The sequence below is a fragment of the Mus caroli genome, chromosome 11, assembly GCF_900094665.2.
Source record: "Mus caroli chromosome 11, CAROLI_EIJ_v1.1, whole genome shotgun sequence".
In the NCBI taxonomy this organism is placed as follows: domain Eukaryota; kingdom Metazoa; phylum Chordata; class Mammalia; order Rodentia; family Muridae; genus Mus; species Mus caroli.
The window spans coordinates 533166-549518 of NC_034580.1; the positions used below are offsets into that span (position 1 = coordinate 533166).

The window sequence follows — 16353 nt, forward strand, 5'->3', positions numbered from 1 at the left end:
TGTTCCATTCCTGACTCTGGATCCCTCTTGGCTTCAGTGTGCAGGCCTTTGTCCTTTCTGGACCGTGCCTAGTACGGCTTGTCCCATCCCTTGCCCTTCTGAGTCAGGTCCATCCCAGGGCTGCCCCTCCTGCTCACAGCGGCCACCTACCAGGTAGGTGGAAAAGGCTGGATGGTGTTTTGTGGGGCCAGGTCAGAGCCCGTGGTGCTGGGCTTCAAGGCTCTGGTATCTGCAGTCCCCACCGCAGCCACTCTCCTCACCTGGAAGTCTAGGCAGTGAAGGTGGAGCCCACGGGCCAAGCCTCCAGCCTCTCTGCTCCCTGGCTCAGAAGCCAGTGATCTGAGTTGCCTGGCAACAGGACAATAGGTGTTGCCTACACCACAGTTGTCAGGCAGCATGGAACTCACCAGTCTTTGGTGAGTTCCATGGGCTGCCAGGTCCATGGCCATGCCACCTCTACCTGGACATGTCTAGGAATGAACAATAGGTACTGCTGGTGGCTTCTGGGTAGCTTGTGGGCAGATCTGGGCCCAGTTTGGGACCATGGCTGTAGTGTCACAGAGTTGTCCTTTCTCTGGGTTAGTAATTGGTGTTCCCTCTGTCCCATCATGTCTTCCCTTCCCCTCCAGACTCACTCTTGTGGCTTAGGTATTGAGCAGAATAAAGCCCTGTGCCTCCATGCTCCACCCCCACCCCCACCCGGCTGTCACCGTCATCAGCCACAGACAGAGACTCTGCAACAGGGCTGTGGAAAACTCCAGAACCAAGGGTTTTATTGTGGTCAGAAGGTGCTTGCTCATGCCTGCTGGGAAGAGGTACAGCCCAGCTCTGAGGGAGACCAGGTGCCCTCCCCCTCTCCTTCCCCACCCCGTCTCTAGAGTGGGCATTGTAAGGCATTTCATACGTGGTGTTTTCTCTTTTTTTTTTCTCTCTCTCTCTCTTTTAATAAAAAACAAACAAAACAATCAAAACTAGGCCTGGAGTAGAAAGAAAGGCCCTGCAAGGAACTTTCCAGGTCAAACTGAAGTGAGATGGGTTGGAGGCTGAGGGTCTGAGGGACAGGTTTCATGTCTAAGGTTGGCAGAAGCCACTGGGAGGACTACAAGGTAAGGGCAGGGCCGACAGGAGGCCAAACTCAGACAGGCACTCCTGTCTTCATCATTTTTCACTTTCATGTATCATAGAAATTTAAGCAAAATAGTTATGTTATATATATATTTGTATATTATATATATAAATTAGGCAAACAAAGATGTCAGCAGTGCTGAGGAGAGGCATCCTGATGCCGCCTAAGGACAGCAGGAGGCCAGGCGGCAGGAGCCCGGGTCACCAGCCCAGGCTAAATGAAGGTTTGTTCCTTATTGCTGACTTGGGAGCCTGATTCTTGGGCAGGAAGCACCTAAGGACCCTGCCTTTCAGCCCTTCTTGGTCTCTCTGGGGCTGGGGTGCTGTCCCAGCATGGCCAGGGCCTGGCACGGGGTGGGGGGCGCGTTTGCCTTCTACCTTCCTCTGCTCCCCCTGCAGGCTCTGCACACTGTGCTGCGGTGCCAACCAGGCCTCCCAGGCCTCCGCAGTGTTGCGCCCCTGGAGCTTGGACAGTCCAGATAGAAAGCCTGGCTGTGTTAAAAGTGCTCCCCATTCAAAGGCTTCCTCAAGTCTTTAAAAAAGGGCTCTTGCCAGGATAGTTATGTGGCAAGAATGAACACTTGGAAAGTGAGTCTTTTAAGTGATATGCTAAAAAATATTTACTAAACCTCATCGTTGGAAAGAAATGGAGATTTTTTTTTTTTCTTAAAAAAGTCAAAAGAGACTCCCTAGCGGGGGAGGGGTGGGGTGGGAGGGACATTTCCTCCCTGGGTTGGGGTTAGGACATGGGCAGCCCATGGCCCGCCCAGCCTGAGTTATGGTAACTGGGAACTAGGGTGCCCATGGGGCCCAAGTCAATCATAACGGGCAGAGGTGACCCAACAACCTGGGGGCTGGCAAGAACCCAGGTCAGCCCTTACCCCTTCGAAAGCCTGTGTGGGTTCTGTAGTAAATTGGGTGCATTAAAGAAAAGGCTGGCAGGCAGTGCAGGCGCCTGTATTTGCCGCAGGAGTGGCTCAGAAGATGTTGGGGCACATGTGCCAGTCCTTCTTCTCCTTGGCCTCCCAGTAGCCGCCCTTGTACATGCAGGCCATCTCCCCAGTCAGCGGGTCCAGCCTCTTCTCGAACCAGAGCGGCACATAGCCATCTGACTCCTTCTCTGCTTGGCAGGTACAGTGGTGGGGTGGGGGTGGGGGGTGAATGCCTGCTGCCTGGCCATGCTCTGGGGCTCACCCCCCCTCTTCACCTCTCCCCGCCCCCCCCCGGGGGTAGATTACCCCTTCTCATTTTCCCCTCTACCCTGGGATACCCCCATTCCGGTCCCCGCCAGCCATGCTCTGCTCTGTGCTCACCTTCCTCCCCACCGCAGCCCGCTGTGCATGACTCCAGCCGCCGTCGCCTGGACAGGCGCTGCTTCTCCTCCAGCCGTTGCTTCTCGGTGTTGGCCTCATCCCAGCGTCCCCTCTCCATCAGCCGCTGGTCTGGCCGCAGGCGGCTGTCGGTGGGCGCCACGCCATCCTCCTGCTCGTTGAGGGTCAGCGCTAGCTCCGAGAAATAGTACATGTTCTCCGCATTCTCCCTGTGGCGATGACGCGGTGGCGTGAGCGACCCAGGTGGCCCCTTCCCTAACGGGCTCCTGCTCATCCTTCAGGAACCCAGCCTGGAGAGCCCATCAGCTGGGTGGAACGCTCCATCACCTGGTACACTCTCACCCACCCGCAGCTTCGCTACACAGAACTTCTCTGGGTATTTGTCCTTTTCATCTGTGTCTCATAAGGTTTTCCCCTGCTACTCTGGTTTGCTGAGCGCCAGGCATAGCATGTTGGCTGCAGCGCCTTGCCTATATTGAACACCAAGGTTGGAGCTGCCTGTGTGTTTATTGGTTGGAAATAAAAATACGGCCTTCTTTAGGGTTTTCTGCTTTATTATGCACAATATTCCCTCCTACTGACTGGAACTGGTTCTTTTGTTTTCTGACTCGAGATAGATACTTAGCTCACTGTTTTTATTTCATGTTTTTCTGATGTGATCGGCGTTTCAAAGCTGCATGTCAATCACTCCACTTATGACTTTAGCCGAGTTCCAGCGCTTACCAAGCAAGGTCCAGTGATCATTCAAGGTCCACTGGCTGACTGGCTTTCATAATGTTCTCTCTGCCCTACCGATTAGTTTGAAGCATATTTCATGACTGGATAACCATGGGTTTTGTTTTTTGTTTTCTTCTTTAGTTTTTTTTTTCCTTTTCCTCTAGCATAATTGCTCTGAAGTCAAAAGATACCCCTCACACATTTTTAGTACTCTGAAATGTGTCTAGTGGTCCAGCCTATGGACCAGTTGCATATGGCCTGCGTGGGTTTGCTGCAGCTGGGCGGCAGTGTTCTATGGCTAACTAGTGATTTCTGCTGTTCAGACTTGAAGCCCCTGCTTTTATTTGTTTTCCTTCTCACAATTCAGAGCAGCATATCAAAATGTCCCATGTTGATTGTATAGTGGTCCCTTTCTTTTTATCTATCAGCCCATGCTGCACATTGAGGCTGTGCTGCTAGGTTGCAAGGTCTGTTCAAATTGGGACCTAGAGTGCCTAGTGACCACTGCGGTCCTCACCATCCATCGGTGCTCCCCACCTTGGTCATTAAATTTTGCTGTAGTTTGTTCTGTGACATCCTCCAGCTCTGGGATGTGTGTGTGTAAGGGGCGGGGGGAGTTGCTTGGTTAGTGTTTCTGTGGACAGACCCTTACATCCTTTTAGTCGAATTTTTAAAAAATTATTTTATGTATATGGGTATTTTGCCTGCATGTATATGCACGCACACACACTCGAGCACACACACACACACACACACACCCCATATGCATGGCTGGTGCCATGAATCCTCTGGAACTGGAGTTACAGTTGTGAGCTGCCGTGTGGGTGCTGGGAATCCTTGTCTTCTAAAGGAACAGCCATTACTTTTAATTCGCTGAGCCGTCTCTTCAGCCCCATTTCTTACTTTCTTCCTCCAGATACATGTTTTGTAATTAGTTGGGAATTTTAAAACTTCTCTTGATTTTGTACCTACACTGAAGCACTTAACATGTCAGGCTGCACCCTCATCCAGAATGCTGGGAAACTTGGAGCATTGTGTGTGTATAACATGCTGTCTTGGGGATGGGACTTACGGCTGAAGGAAACCCACGTATTCAGCTGTATCTTCAGCACAGCCTAAGGTGATAGAACACAGGACTGTGTGTGACGTGCACTGTTCACTCAGTGTCATTTGGGAGGGATCCAGAGGTCAGGCTTAACTATGACATCTGTTTCCTTTTGCTTGCTGTGTCCTTCTTTGGACTTCAAACAGATTCTTTTCTCTATCTACAGGAAACTAGCATTCAGGGTGGGGTGGGGGTGGGGGTGTTCTTCAAGACATGAGGTCGGGCTTGTTTCAGATCGGCTCTACCGCTGCACATGCCCACTTGGAGAATGCTTAAAAGAGGTGTTCATTTGCTAATCAAATGAATGCAAAATGGTGCCTGTGGTGCTTTGGGCTCCCAGTTAGGAGTATTTTTTTTTTTTTTTTTTTTTTTTTTTTTTCGTTTGTTTGCTTAGTGTTTTTTTTGGACACAGGGTCTCTCTACAGAGCCCTCACTGTCCTGGAACTCACTAGGTAGACCAGGCTAGCCTTGAACTCACAAACATCCTCCTGCCTCTCTGCCTCTGGAGTGCTGGGTTTAAAGGTGTGTACCACCACACCTGGCCTGTATTAGGCTTTTTTTTTAAAAAAGCTGCTTTGCTGTGGCTCTTGGTGTGCACTGGGCCAGAACTCTGCCTCAGAGCTGCGTTCACCAACCTGTGTGATGGTTTTTCACACCAGTCAGACGGTCTGCTGTGAAATTCTAGCCACAGCTCTGGTGCATTTCCCCATTGGATTAATTTTGCTATGTTTGTTGAACCAAAGTTATTTATGTGTTAATTTTAAATTGTTATTATTTCTATTTTTTAAAAAGTGGATATCTGTGTGTGAGTTCCTGCATGTGTGAGAACAGATACCCAAGGGAGCCAGAGGAAGGTATCAGCTCCCCTGGTGCTGTGAGCCACTGACATAGGTCCTGTGAAGTGGATTCAGGCCGTCTGCAAGAGCAGAGAGCACTCGGAGACACCTTCCTAGCTCCTAGTTTGTTTTTTGGGGGGACAGCATCTCATTCTGTAGCTCAGGTTGGCTTGACCTGCCCACCTCTGCCTCCAGGATACTGGTATTATAGCTGTGAGCTACTGCTCCCCCTCTTAAATTATTTTCATGATAAAATACTCTTACTTATTTTGGGGGCTAGGGATTAGGCCCAGGACCTCTTAAATGCTAATCACACTTTATCACTGACTCAAGTTGTAACTTCAGCCCTCTTTCCTCTCTGTGTTCTTGTTATGTAGGTCAGGTAAGCACCCTGGTGTCCAGCCCCTGGTCCGTCCTTCCTTCCTTCCTTCCTTCCTTCCTTCCTTCCTTCCTTCCTTCCTTCCTTCCTTCCTTCCTTCCTTCCTTCTTCCCTCCCTCCCTCCCCCTCCTTTTAAAAAAATACTTATTAGGTTAGTTGGGGTCTTGTTTTTGTTTGGTCGTCTGTTTGTTTTTAGACAGTAAACTTATGGTGTTTTGAATGAGAATGCTCCCATGCGTAGGCTTGTATTTGAATGTTTGGTCCCAGTTGGTGGAACTGTCTGGGAAGGATTAGGACGTGTGGACTTGTTGGAGGAAGTGTGTCTCTGGGGGTGGGCTGAGGTTTCAAAAGCACAAGCTAGGTTGAGTCTATCTTCCTCTCCCACTCTTTTCTCCTCGCTCCCTAAAGATCAGGATATAGCTCCTAGCAATTGTTCCAGTGCCTACCTTCACACTGCCATGTTCCCTGCAACAATGATAATGGACTAACCTAGAACTGTAAACCAAGCCCCCAGTGAAATGCTTCCTTGTGTAAGCTGTCCCTTCACAGACACATCATGGTGTCAGGAATAAACTGTCCCTTCACAGAGACATCATGGTGTCAGGATCTTACTCTGCATCTCTAGCTGGCACTACCTGGCCAGCAGATCAGCTTCCCATCTCCTGAGCTGCTGGGATTAAAGGCTGCATCACAATGCTCTGACCCTTTGCCAGGTACAGGCACTGTGGGCCTGCTCCCTCTGTTCATGTACCCTTTTTTCATGCTTTTTTTCCTTGTTTTTTTGAGGCAGAGTCTTATATAGCTGAGGCTGATCTCCAATTCACTGTGTAGCAGCTGGCCATAAACTTCCTATCGCTCTGCTTCTACTTCCTGAGTATCTTCATGACAAGTATCTTTTAATGAGAAAAATGAACGAAAGTACTCTGGTAGGCTTACTGCATCAGCATCCTGTCCTTTGTGTGTGTGTGTGTGTGTGTGTATGTGTGTGTGTGTGTGTGTGTGTGTATGTGTGAAGATACATTTTCATAAGGGATAGTAGTTTCACATTCAGAGTGTGAATTATTTCTTAGCAGTCAGGAGATTTGATCTCACTGGGAGAGGCCATCTGGAGTTACTTCTCTTATAATGCAAGGTGTGTGTGTGTGTGTGTGTGTGTGAGCACTGTGTGTGTGAGCACTGTGGGGGGAGCACTGTGTGTGTGAGCACTGTGGGGGGAGCACTGTGTGTGTATGTGTGAGCACTGTGGGGGGAGCACTGTGTGTGTGTGTGTGTGAACACTGTGGGGGGAGCACTGTGTGTGTGTGTGTGAGCACTGTGGGGGNGGCACTGTGTGTGTGTATGTGTGTGTATGTGTGTGTGGGAGCACTAGTTGATCTTTTTCCTTGTGGAATGACCATTCTGCCACAAACTTTTAGTCTTCTCTTTCCACAGGATCTGCTGTGCCTCTGTCATGTTTCAGAGACCCATAAACCTCTAAGGGACACTCTGTAGGCACTAGACAGTCTCTAAGGGACACTATTCCATTCTACTGCAATCTCCAAGTCCAGACTTAGGTCTTTTCTCCGGCCTTCAAAATGTCCTGGGTTCCTTATTGTTTAAAATAAATTGAGGGGCTGGAGCTATAGTTCAATGTGCAAGAGCGCTGGCTGCTCTTCCAAAGGACTGAGTTCAATTCCAGCACCCACATGGCAGCTCGTGACCACCTGTAACCCCCAGTCCCAGGTGATCTGACCCCTTCCTGGCCTCTCAGGGCACCTGCTTGCAGATGGTGCGTACATACGTATGCAGGACACATCTGTATATAAAATAGAAGACATTTAAAATACCTTGAAACACTGCCTTCTCTTTTTTCTGAAACAAGGTTTGTAATTCAGGCTGGCCTTGAACTTATGATCGTCCTGCATTCGACTGTTTTGACTATAGCAAGTTCTAAATGAACATTTTCTTTATCTTTACCATTACCATTCATTTTATAGACTCTCTTGACCCGAGGTCTTTCTGGGAACTTGTCTTATCTCTTGTACTGGAGCTGAACAAGTGCTTGTGTATGCTGAACACACTGGTGCTCTGCCACTGAGCCACGCCTCCATCCTCAGTGGGGGGTTTCCATCGCTCACCCACGCCTCCATCCTCAGTGGGGGGTTTCCATCGCTCACCCACGCCTCCATCCTCANCGCCTCCATCCTCAGTGGGGGGTTTCCATCGCTCACCCACGCCTCCATCCTCAGTGGGGGGTTTCCATCGCTCACCCACGCCTCCATCCTCAGTGAGCATCTTTTGACTTTCGTTGTTAATCTGTTCTGCCTCCTTTCCAGTTTTATTTGCTTCTTTCCTCCCGTGAGTCCAGGAAAACTCGTTGGCTTGGTGGTTACCGAGGGATGGCTGTATCCCTCCTCTTCCAGTCATGGGTAATGCCAGTCTGTCAGCACCTGAAAGATGCTATCTGGCTGACTTTAGGCTCCGGATATTGCTGAAGACAGCTGCTGGGGTGCAGGATTTCAACAAGTAGTCTCTTTCTAAGAATCTAGCTGCTTGGGGCCAGGCACAGTGGTACATGACTGAAAGCCCAGCTCTTGGGAGGTTGAAGCAGGAGGACTGCAAATTTGAAGCTTGAGCTATATAGCAAGTCCCAGGTCAACCTGACATAACCAGAAGCTGGAAAAACTGGCTACTTAAATAGATGTAGAATGCTCTCTGCTATTTTCTCTCCAGCAGTATCTGTCTGTCTCCTTCTGTGACCCTGGGCTAGAAGCATGGGCCAGCTAGATACAGCTCCCAGCCTTGCTGTGGACCTTATGCAGCTGAGGACCTGCTCAGGGAGTCCAGGGTGAATTCTGCACACACTTTCAGGGGGTGCTCTGTGACTCACTGGGTTGACCAAGGAGTAGGCCTTCCCACTATATTTCTCTCTTTTGGGCTTCTTGACACAGAGTCTCACTATGTAGCTCATGCTATCTCACTAGGCAGCTCAGGCTGGCCCCAAACTTGTAACCCTCCTGGCTCTAACTTCTGAGTGCTGGAGTTGCAAGTACCCCTGGAGTTTGCATTTAGGCCGCAACACCTTCCTTCCAACCTGTATCCTGAGACCACATTTGGTTTATGGAACCTTGCTGCGGATCCTCAATTTCAGTCATTTCTGTCGTAGATTTTTTTCTTTTCTTCACTTCGAGTTTCTCACTCGGTTTCCTGTGAGCCGTTGTCTTGCTCCATTTTATTACTTGTGGCATTGCAGGGAAGAACTCTAACCTGCCACTTGTTCAGAGTATCTTCACAGCGTTTGCTGCCATGACCGTCTTCACACCCATGAGCTGTTGGGTGGCCACTGTCTGCACTGGGATGGCAGCCTCCTGACCCTGATCTCTGCTAGATTCCATGCTTTCTGCCGGGTGGGGTAGGGGTGACCCTCTGCCAGTCTCTTCCCTGCCCTCTTCTCTGCCTCTCTCTTGGTGCCTATTCCCCCCAAAACTGCGGGAGCCCCACCCTGACTCACGGCAGTGGGTATTTCCTCCAGAGCAGCTTGGCAGGCAGTGTCTGGTACACGGTTTTCTGCTTCCCATCAGAGCTGGGGCTGCTGTGCACAATCTTAGAACATTCCATCTGGTCATCCCACGAACCTGACAGCACATAGTGGGCCTTGCCCTGGCTGTCACTCACCACTCCAGTCACCTGAAGATATTGGCAGGACACATTAGCACATAGTCTGCTCTGGGCCCATGGGGGGGAGGTTCCAGGCTGTGGCCCTAGTTACCTTTCGGGCTGCCTCTTTGGAGAAGTAGCTGTAGGGCACGAACTTCAGCTGGCACCGGTCCTTGGTCTTGTGGTTCACAATCTCAATGTCCCCTGACTAGTAAGAGCAGGTGGTGGTCAGTGGTCAGTCCCTGGACCGTAGGCCATACCTCCCCAAGGCCCCCCTGACCTGGTCAATCCAGAGCTTGCCCACGATGATGTTGTGCACGGTGGAGGTGCTCTTCCTCCACACGTAGTGATTGCCACTGGCCTGGAATTCTAGGTGGATGGCACCTGGAGGACAGACAGGTCAGAGGCCATGGTTCCCTCACGTGGGCTCTGGTCAGACCACCCACAGACCCAGGGTCAAGAACCAGAGGAATATCTACAAAGCTTTGGAGGGATGGGGTATAGGCTAGGAGTCTGGTGGGCAGTGGGCCATGAAGCTCCTCCTGGGGGTTACAGCTGGCTTTCAGATGGGTCAAACATCCTCCCGTCCAGGGAGCCCTGAGCCCAGCTCACCGAGTGGCATGATAGAGATGTATTTCCCTCGGAACTTGCTGGCGATGGTGATTTCTTGCCAGAGGCTCCAGCCATGCTTAGAGAACACGTGGTGGGCAGCAGACGGGGGGTGGTGGCTTACCTGGGACCAGACCAGCTGGATATGAGCATAGGGAGACAGACCCAGCCAGGAAAGGACAGCCTTCCAAATCTCCAGGATACATGGCTCCATCCCGTGTATCCCAGGAATAAGTCTGGCTACTGCTTGTCTTAGGGATCCTGACCTTGCCTAGCCCATGGGGGTGTGGAATGGGCAAGGAGCCCCTGCCTCGCTCTTAGGAAACCGTGGGGTGGGGAAGCCGAGTCTGTGTCCAGGAACTGGAAGGACTGCTTGCCTGAGGGTTTCTTGTCCACCACATTTAACCTGCAGCCATCTGAAGGAGAATGAGCCCTCGGGGTCATGTGTTTGAATGCTTGGAACTATTTGGGAAGGATTAGGAGGTGTAGCCCTGTTCAGGGAGGCTTTGAAGTTCAAAAGGTGCATGCCATTCCTAGTTAGCTCTTTCTCTGCTCGTGCTTGTGGATCAAGATGTAAGCTCTTGGCTGGTGTTCCAGTCCTGCTGCTCCCTGCCCCTTACCCCACCATCAGAAGCCCTGACTCTCTGTGGTGGGAGTGCTAATCCATAACTATATGTATGCCCCATTAAATCTTCTCTTCAAAGTGTTTTATCACAGCAATATAAAAGTAACTAAGATGACACGTGCCTGGTAGGTTGTAGTTCAGGCTAGTCCCAAATAGGTGAAGGGCAGACTGGTGGAACCATATTTTGGAAAGACTCCGGCCTGACTTTGGAGTGGGAGTCCTATCAGTGTCCCACCATAGGCCCCAAGTACCACAGGCCTTCCTCTTACAGCACAGAACACCCTTGTCTGCTACCCTGCCCCACAATTCCTGTCTGCTGTCCCTTTTTCTACCTAGACTGGCAGCGCCATCAACTCTTCATGACCCACCCCACCCCAATTCCACAACTGCCAGGCTGTCTGGCCCCAGATTCTTTACTTTGCAGGGTGCCTCAGGGATTAAGTGAGCCCAGTGCTTGCCTATGATTACTGTCTTTTTTCCATCTGCCCCTCTCCCGTCTGCCTGACCACACGTGTTCCACCACCATGCACTGCCAAGCCCGTCAGCTGACCACTCTGCCTAAACAGCCAGAAGCACCTAACACCCTGCGCCCCACCCTCACCCCAAACAACAAGAGCTCTGTGTCTTCCAGTCCCCACTGTGTCTTCCAGCACCTCTAGGGCACTTGCCACTGACTGAATGAGAAGACTCAGGGATCCCCAAGCTCCACAACTGAAGTGTCAGTGTATTTCCTGGTTCCTGTTTCACACTCAGCCACTGTGACCTTGTGTTGGTTACTGCTGTCACCTGACACGGCCCTGGAGCATCTCTAAGCTGCAGCCTGCTCAGGTGACTTTCAGGGTTCTGGCTGATCCCGGGGCCCTCAGAGCAGCCCTACAGCACTGGGCCCTCTACTCAAAAGGTGCCCCGGTTCAGCATCAGGCTGCCATGTGACCATGTGTAGAGCTGACTTATCTTCATGGGGAAAGGGTAGAGGAGGCATTGACCAGGGATGTGTCCTTCCCAATATGCATGACCCAGGCCGCTGCCTGACACTTAGCTCAGTGGTGACCTATGCTCTAGCCTGTCTACACTTGCTAGTGACCCTGTAAACTACCCTCTATTTTGGCTCCACTAATCCCTGGTTGGGGGATTAGTCCGTCCCTCCCATCACCAGCCCGACCTGTCTCGCCAGGCTCTCCTCCCATGCCTCTCACTGTGTCTAGGAGACTCTGGACCTGACCTTGCCATGAGGGGCCCATTGCCCCTCAGAGCTACCCAGAGAAACCCCTCATGGCAAGACATGAACTGAAGGTTCGGTCGGGTTCGCAGGCTGTAGCCCATTTGTCTTGCTCTGACCTCGAGCCTGACAAGTAGCATCTGGCCGGATGAGTAGCTGTCCGTACCTGCTCACAGAGGGAACGCAGGCCCATGTCCTCCATACGGTCCAGCTCGAAGGTCTCCCCGAGCATAGGGTTGAAGGGCTTGGCGATGCGGTGCACCGTGGTGGAGTAGGAGGACACAGAAAAGGCGGCTACCAGGCACATCTGCTCCACTGAGCTGGTGCAGTTCACCGCCTTGTCCAGCAGGTGGTGGTACTCCAGGTCCTCTGTAAGTCGCTGGAGCATGGACAGGGGCTCATTGAAGTTCACCTGTGGGTATTGCAGGCCGGTGGTTGGTGGTCATCAGAATGTCCCTGCCTTTCTTAGATACCACAGGACAGCCCTACGCTGGTGGCACTGCCACTGTGAGGTTCCATGTCAGCACCCCCTGCCTCCATTTCTCTCCTCTGCACATGTCCCTCATTGACATGCCACTTGGTGTCACCCTCATGATATACACTGTCCTCTTCTCTCACTAGGATGTCAACTCCATGAAAGGCATGGCATCAGGCTACCACATGCCCAGAGATGGACCGTCAGGCTCAAAGCCAGGAACAGTGGGTCCAGGGGTCTACAGATGGGGGATGCAGAGTCTCCTTTTTTGGAACCATGGTCTAAGTGTTCTGTAGAGGGTGCCTACCGGCATGGGGATCCGGGAAAGCTCACGGCCAATACAATTCTTCATGATGCTCCAGAGGTTAAGGCTATAGTTGGGTTTGTCAGGGATGCGGACTCGCCTCTTAACTTTGCATGAATCCTTGGGCATGAATGAGGCACCATCTAATACCTGCCAGAGGAACAGGCACGTGCATCAGCAGACCCCCAAGCTCCACTGTCCTCTAGGCCCATGCACTTGCTCCTGACCCTCCAAGGACTGACAGAAGGTCGTATGCTGTTAAACTGCTTGGTAGGAAAGACAGAGGCCACCTTTGCCTGCTGGCTGCAGGGGAGGCAGATCTGGGACCCAAAGGTGGCCCTAGGCTCATTGTGCTGATACCTCCCCAGCCCTGAGGCTGAGGTGCCCACCACCCTTGGCTCTTGTGTGTTCCCACCTCACATACATTATCTGCTGAGGTCCAGTCCACAGTGGTTGTCCCAGGTCCACTCTCGGGTTTTCTGCAGAAAATGAAGAGTCAAGTTATGGACAAATTCTGACAACTGTCTCTAGCCCTGCCAACCCTGGATCCAGGCAGCTGAGGTGCCAGGGCAGCCTAAAGGCGTCTTATCCATGCCTGTTGTGGGACACGAGGTGAGGGTGGAGAGACCCAGGTGACCATCTGGAGAGGCCCAATTCACCATGGTTGTTCTCAGCATTGAAGTCCCATCCATTGGAACTCAATGCTCAGCAAAGCCCTTGCCTAGAGTTCTTGTACCCAGGACCAAGGAGAGCGCAAGTGGGGAGCATCGTGTCTGGGAGAGACTTGGGGGAGTCCATGGCCATTTATCCCACAGATGAAGTGTACCTTTATCTGTTCCCCACACGGGCCCTGACGTGAGTGGGGGGATGGTCTGAGGTGCCACCCCTCACTTGTGGGACAGGCCGTTACAACCACAGGGGCACTGAGGCTGGGGGGCTCAGGTTCTAGGAACCTATGGATGGGCAGTGTGGCTCAGCCAGGCAGCACCTGTGATTGTAGGGAGCCCAGAGCCCTTGGAGGTGAGGAGAGCAGGGTCACCCTGGTTGCAGAGCCATAAGGATGGGTATTGCCAGAGTGGATGGGTGTTCAGACGGCCAGGCTATGCTAGCCCTGGACTTAAAATGCTACTGAGATATTGTAACTTTAAAAAACAAAAACAAAAACAAAAACAGGAACTCATTATGTATCCTAGGCTGGTCTGGAACTCCCTTTGTAAGCCAGGCTGGCTTGAACTCATAGAGATCTATCTGCCTCTGCCTCCTGAGTACTGGTATTAAAGGGGTGTGCCACCATACCCAGATTTTTTCTCTTTCTCTTTTTCTTCTTTCTGAATTTAATATTCTTAGAAAACAGTTTCTAAGCTAAATGCACACTGCTGGTTAGACAGTCCTTTCCCAAGAAGACACTGGGATGGGGAAATGACAGAGTATGCTGGTCCACAGAGGTCTTGGTTTCAGGTCAAGAAAGAATGGCTGGCACTTGTTACCAGCCTGAGCTCCCGAGCATAGCTCCTGCCCTCCCTGTCAGCTTCCCCTTCTCCTTCTGCACCTGTTTTTCAGACAAGCCACATCGCGGGCCTTTCCTCTGGATCCGAGAGCCTGACACCCTCTCTGGTCACTACTGCACTACTACTACCTGTGACTCTAGAAACAGCCCAAATGAGCAGGGTGCTTTTGAATCAGGCTTGGCAATAGAAAACAAGGGTGGGCATCTTGTCTGTTCTCAAATGTGGCTGCTGGAGGGAGCCACGGGAACCTGTGCTGTTCTGAGCAGCTGGTTTGCTGGGCTTTTCCCCTTCTTTCTCCCTCCAGACTGGAAGCAATCCAGCCAGAACCTTCAGGAGCAAACCATTCAAGCATTTTTATTTATATGTAGGAAAGAAAAACCATACGCAATACCATCTTGCCTGAGATGGAAAGAGTAACCCAAGTGTGCAGATGAACAAAAGGCCAGGTGTAGCCTAAGAACCAGAAACCCTCCCAGGCTATGGCACCATCTTTGCTCAGAGCGTCCTACCTGTCTTCCTTGGCCTCAGTGATTACAGTGATGAAAGATGTAGAGTCTTCCATGGCGTCAAAGTACTCAGTATCTTCATCTTCTTCACTGTTCTCTCCTTTGGAAGTCAAGAAGCTTCCTGAACACAGAGCGAGACTCAGTTTGCAGCCTCATAGCGCACAAAGCCTCCACCTGACAAAGCCTCCCTATCCTGCCAGCCTCGCCTGCCCCATGTTAGACACCTGAGCCTGGTCACCCTGCACTATGGCTGCCCTGACTTTGCTTTTTGAGGATAGGGCATCTTCTTTTCTACTTATCATTGCTCAGACATTTCCTTCCAGAAGCCTCCTGATCTGTCCATGTTTGGTCAGTGGCCCAGCTTTCCTGCCCAGGGCACCTGTGGTGACCCCTAGCCTTATGTTAGTTAGGCAGCCACCTGACACCTGGCCGACCCTGCCCAGAGAGAACAGCTGGGCTCACTGAACTTCAAAGTATGGGACTTTGAACTTAGACATGGTGGGTGGGGGACCTTGCCAGTTAGTGACAGGCATGGGACATGCGGCATCACAGAGGGAGTCTGTACTTCTCAGGACAAGCCCACATGAGGCCACTTTAAGGAACAGGTTATGGAGTCTAAGAGGTACAGTAGAAAGGAAGTAGAGGGAGCTGGGAAGCCAGGGACGAGGGCAGCGCTAGGATGCACCCACCAGCCCACCAGCCCTGCTTTCTCACACACCCTCGCTGAAGCTCTTGCTGGAGCTGGCTGGCCCGCCAGGGGTGTTGCAGAAGGCCCGTTCAAGACTGTTGTGCTGCTTGGCCAACTGCTCAATTGTCTCCTCCAGGTGGACACGCTGCTCCTGCTCATAATTTAGAGCCCGCTGCCATTTCCGGCTGTGAGTCTCAGCTAGTTCCAGGAAGTCCCTACAGGCCTGGGAAAGACCAATGGCAATGTAAACCTTAGACTGTGGCCTGTCAGCTCACCCCAGACAGGCTCCTTTTTGGTGCATGCCCAAACTACAGTACTGTCTTTCCCCATTGTTCATCACAGCTAGGACCTCAGCTGTCTGCTTGAACATCCTTACTGGGTGCTAGGTCCCCAGAGTCATCCAAGGTAGTCTTAGTCTCACAGACTATTCCCTGGCTTTGGTCAAGAAGGAAGGTAAGCCACACACTTCCCAGTTCAGAGGCTAACAAGTCTTGTTTGAGAAGAACAAGGACAGCTGGGCATGGTGGTGCAGACCTGTAACTCCATCTACACGGAAGAGGCTGTAACAGGATTTAAGTTCAAGGTCAGCCTAGGCTATAGAGTGAGTTCAGGGCCGGGTGGTGACTTAGTGAGACACTGTGTCAGAATAAAAAGTAGAAAGAGCGATGAGACTACAGCCTAGTGACAGAGGCCATAGGTCCCATCTCCAGTGTATATACATAGAACAAAGGGTGGAACTTTTCCACCAAGCCATTTTATTGTATCTATCACATACCTCTCTGCCTTTTGGGGTGTCTGGGAGTGTGGGGGTGTGTTGCTATGTAGCTGAGACTGGCCTGGAACTTGCTACATAGCCCAGGATGATCTAAAACTCACAACCATCTTGTGTCTGCCTCCAGTGTATATGGTATGGCAGGTGTGAGTCACCATGCTCTCCTATAACACTTTTTGTTCAGGCTTCATTTCTTGTGCTGTGATAAAATGCCAAACAAAAAAACAACCCAGGGGAAGGGGCTTTATCTGGCTTACGACTCCAGGTTGTGATTTATCAGAGCAGAGGAGTCACAGTGGTGCAACCTATAAGAAGCTAGTCAGATGTCCACAGTCAAGAGCAGAAATAAATACATACATGGCTACATGCTCGCTTGGCTCAGCTCCATTTCTCTAACACATCTCAGGAATCCTTGCCTAGAGAATGGTACTGCCCATGGTGGGCTGGGATCTTCCCATATCAACTAACTTAAAACAGTCCCCCACAGACATGCCCACAGGCCAACCTTGCGTAGACAT

The 16353-nt window shown here is 51.3% G+C and overlaps 1 protein-coding gene across 5 annotated transcripts in view; it reads right to left on the reverse strand.

Annotated features, from left to right (window-relative positions):
* Window positions 1–2066: 2066 nt before the first annotated feature.
* Osbp2 (oxysterol binding protein 2) overlaps window positions 2067–16353 on the reverse strand; it is a 158873-nt gene continuing 144586 nt past the window's right edge. For 3 of the 5 annotated variants that reach the window (XM_021177839.2, XM_021177842.2, XM_029483763.1), the window contains 11 exons: window positions 15094–15286; window positions 14379–14496; window positions 12777–12840; window positions 12365–12511; window positions 11749–11994; window positions 9742–9862; window positions 9410–9513; window positions 9242–9337; window positions 8984–9159; window positions 2439–2665; window positions 2067–2245 (listed from right to left, as the gene is read on the reverse strand). In XM_021177839.2, coding sequence (XP_021033498.2) covers window positions 2103–2245; window positions 2439–2665; window positions 8984–9159; window positions 9242–9337; window positions 9410–9513; window positions 9742–9862; window positions 11749–11994; window positions 12365–12511; window positions 12777–12840; window positions 14379–14496; window positions 15094–15286 — 1635 coding nt within the window. In that variant the 3' untranslated portion in view covers window positions 2067–2102. The remainder of the gene's footprint in view (window positions 2246–2438; window positions 2666–8983; window positions 9160–9241; window positions 9338–9409; window positions 9514–9741; window positions 9863–11748; window positions 11995–12364; window positions 12512–12776; window positions 12841–14378; window positions 14497–15093; window positions 15287–16353) is intronic. The other 2 variants (XM_021177838.2, XM_029483764.1) reach the window with 1 other exon arrangement.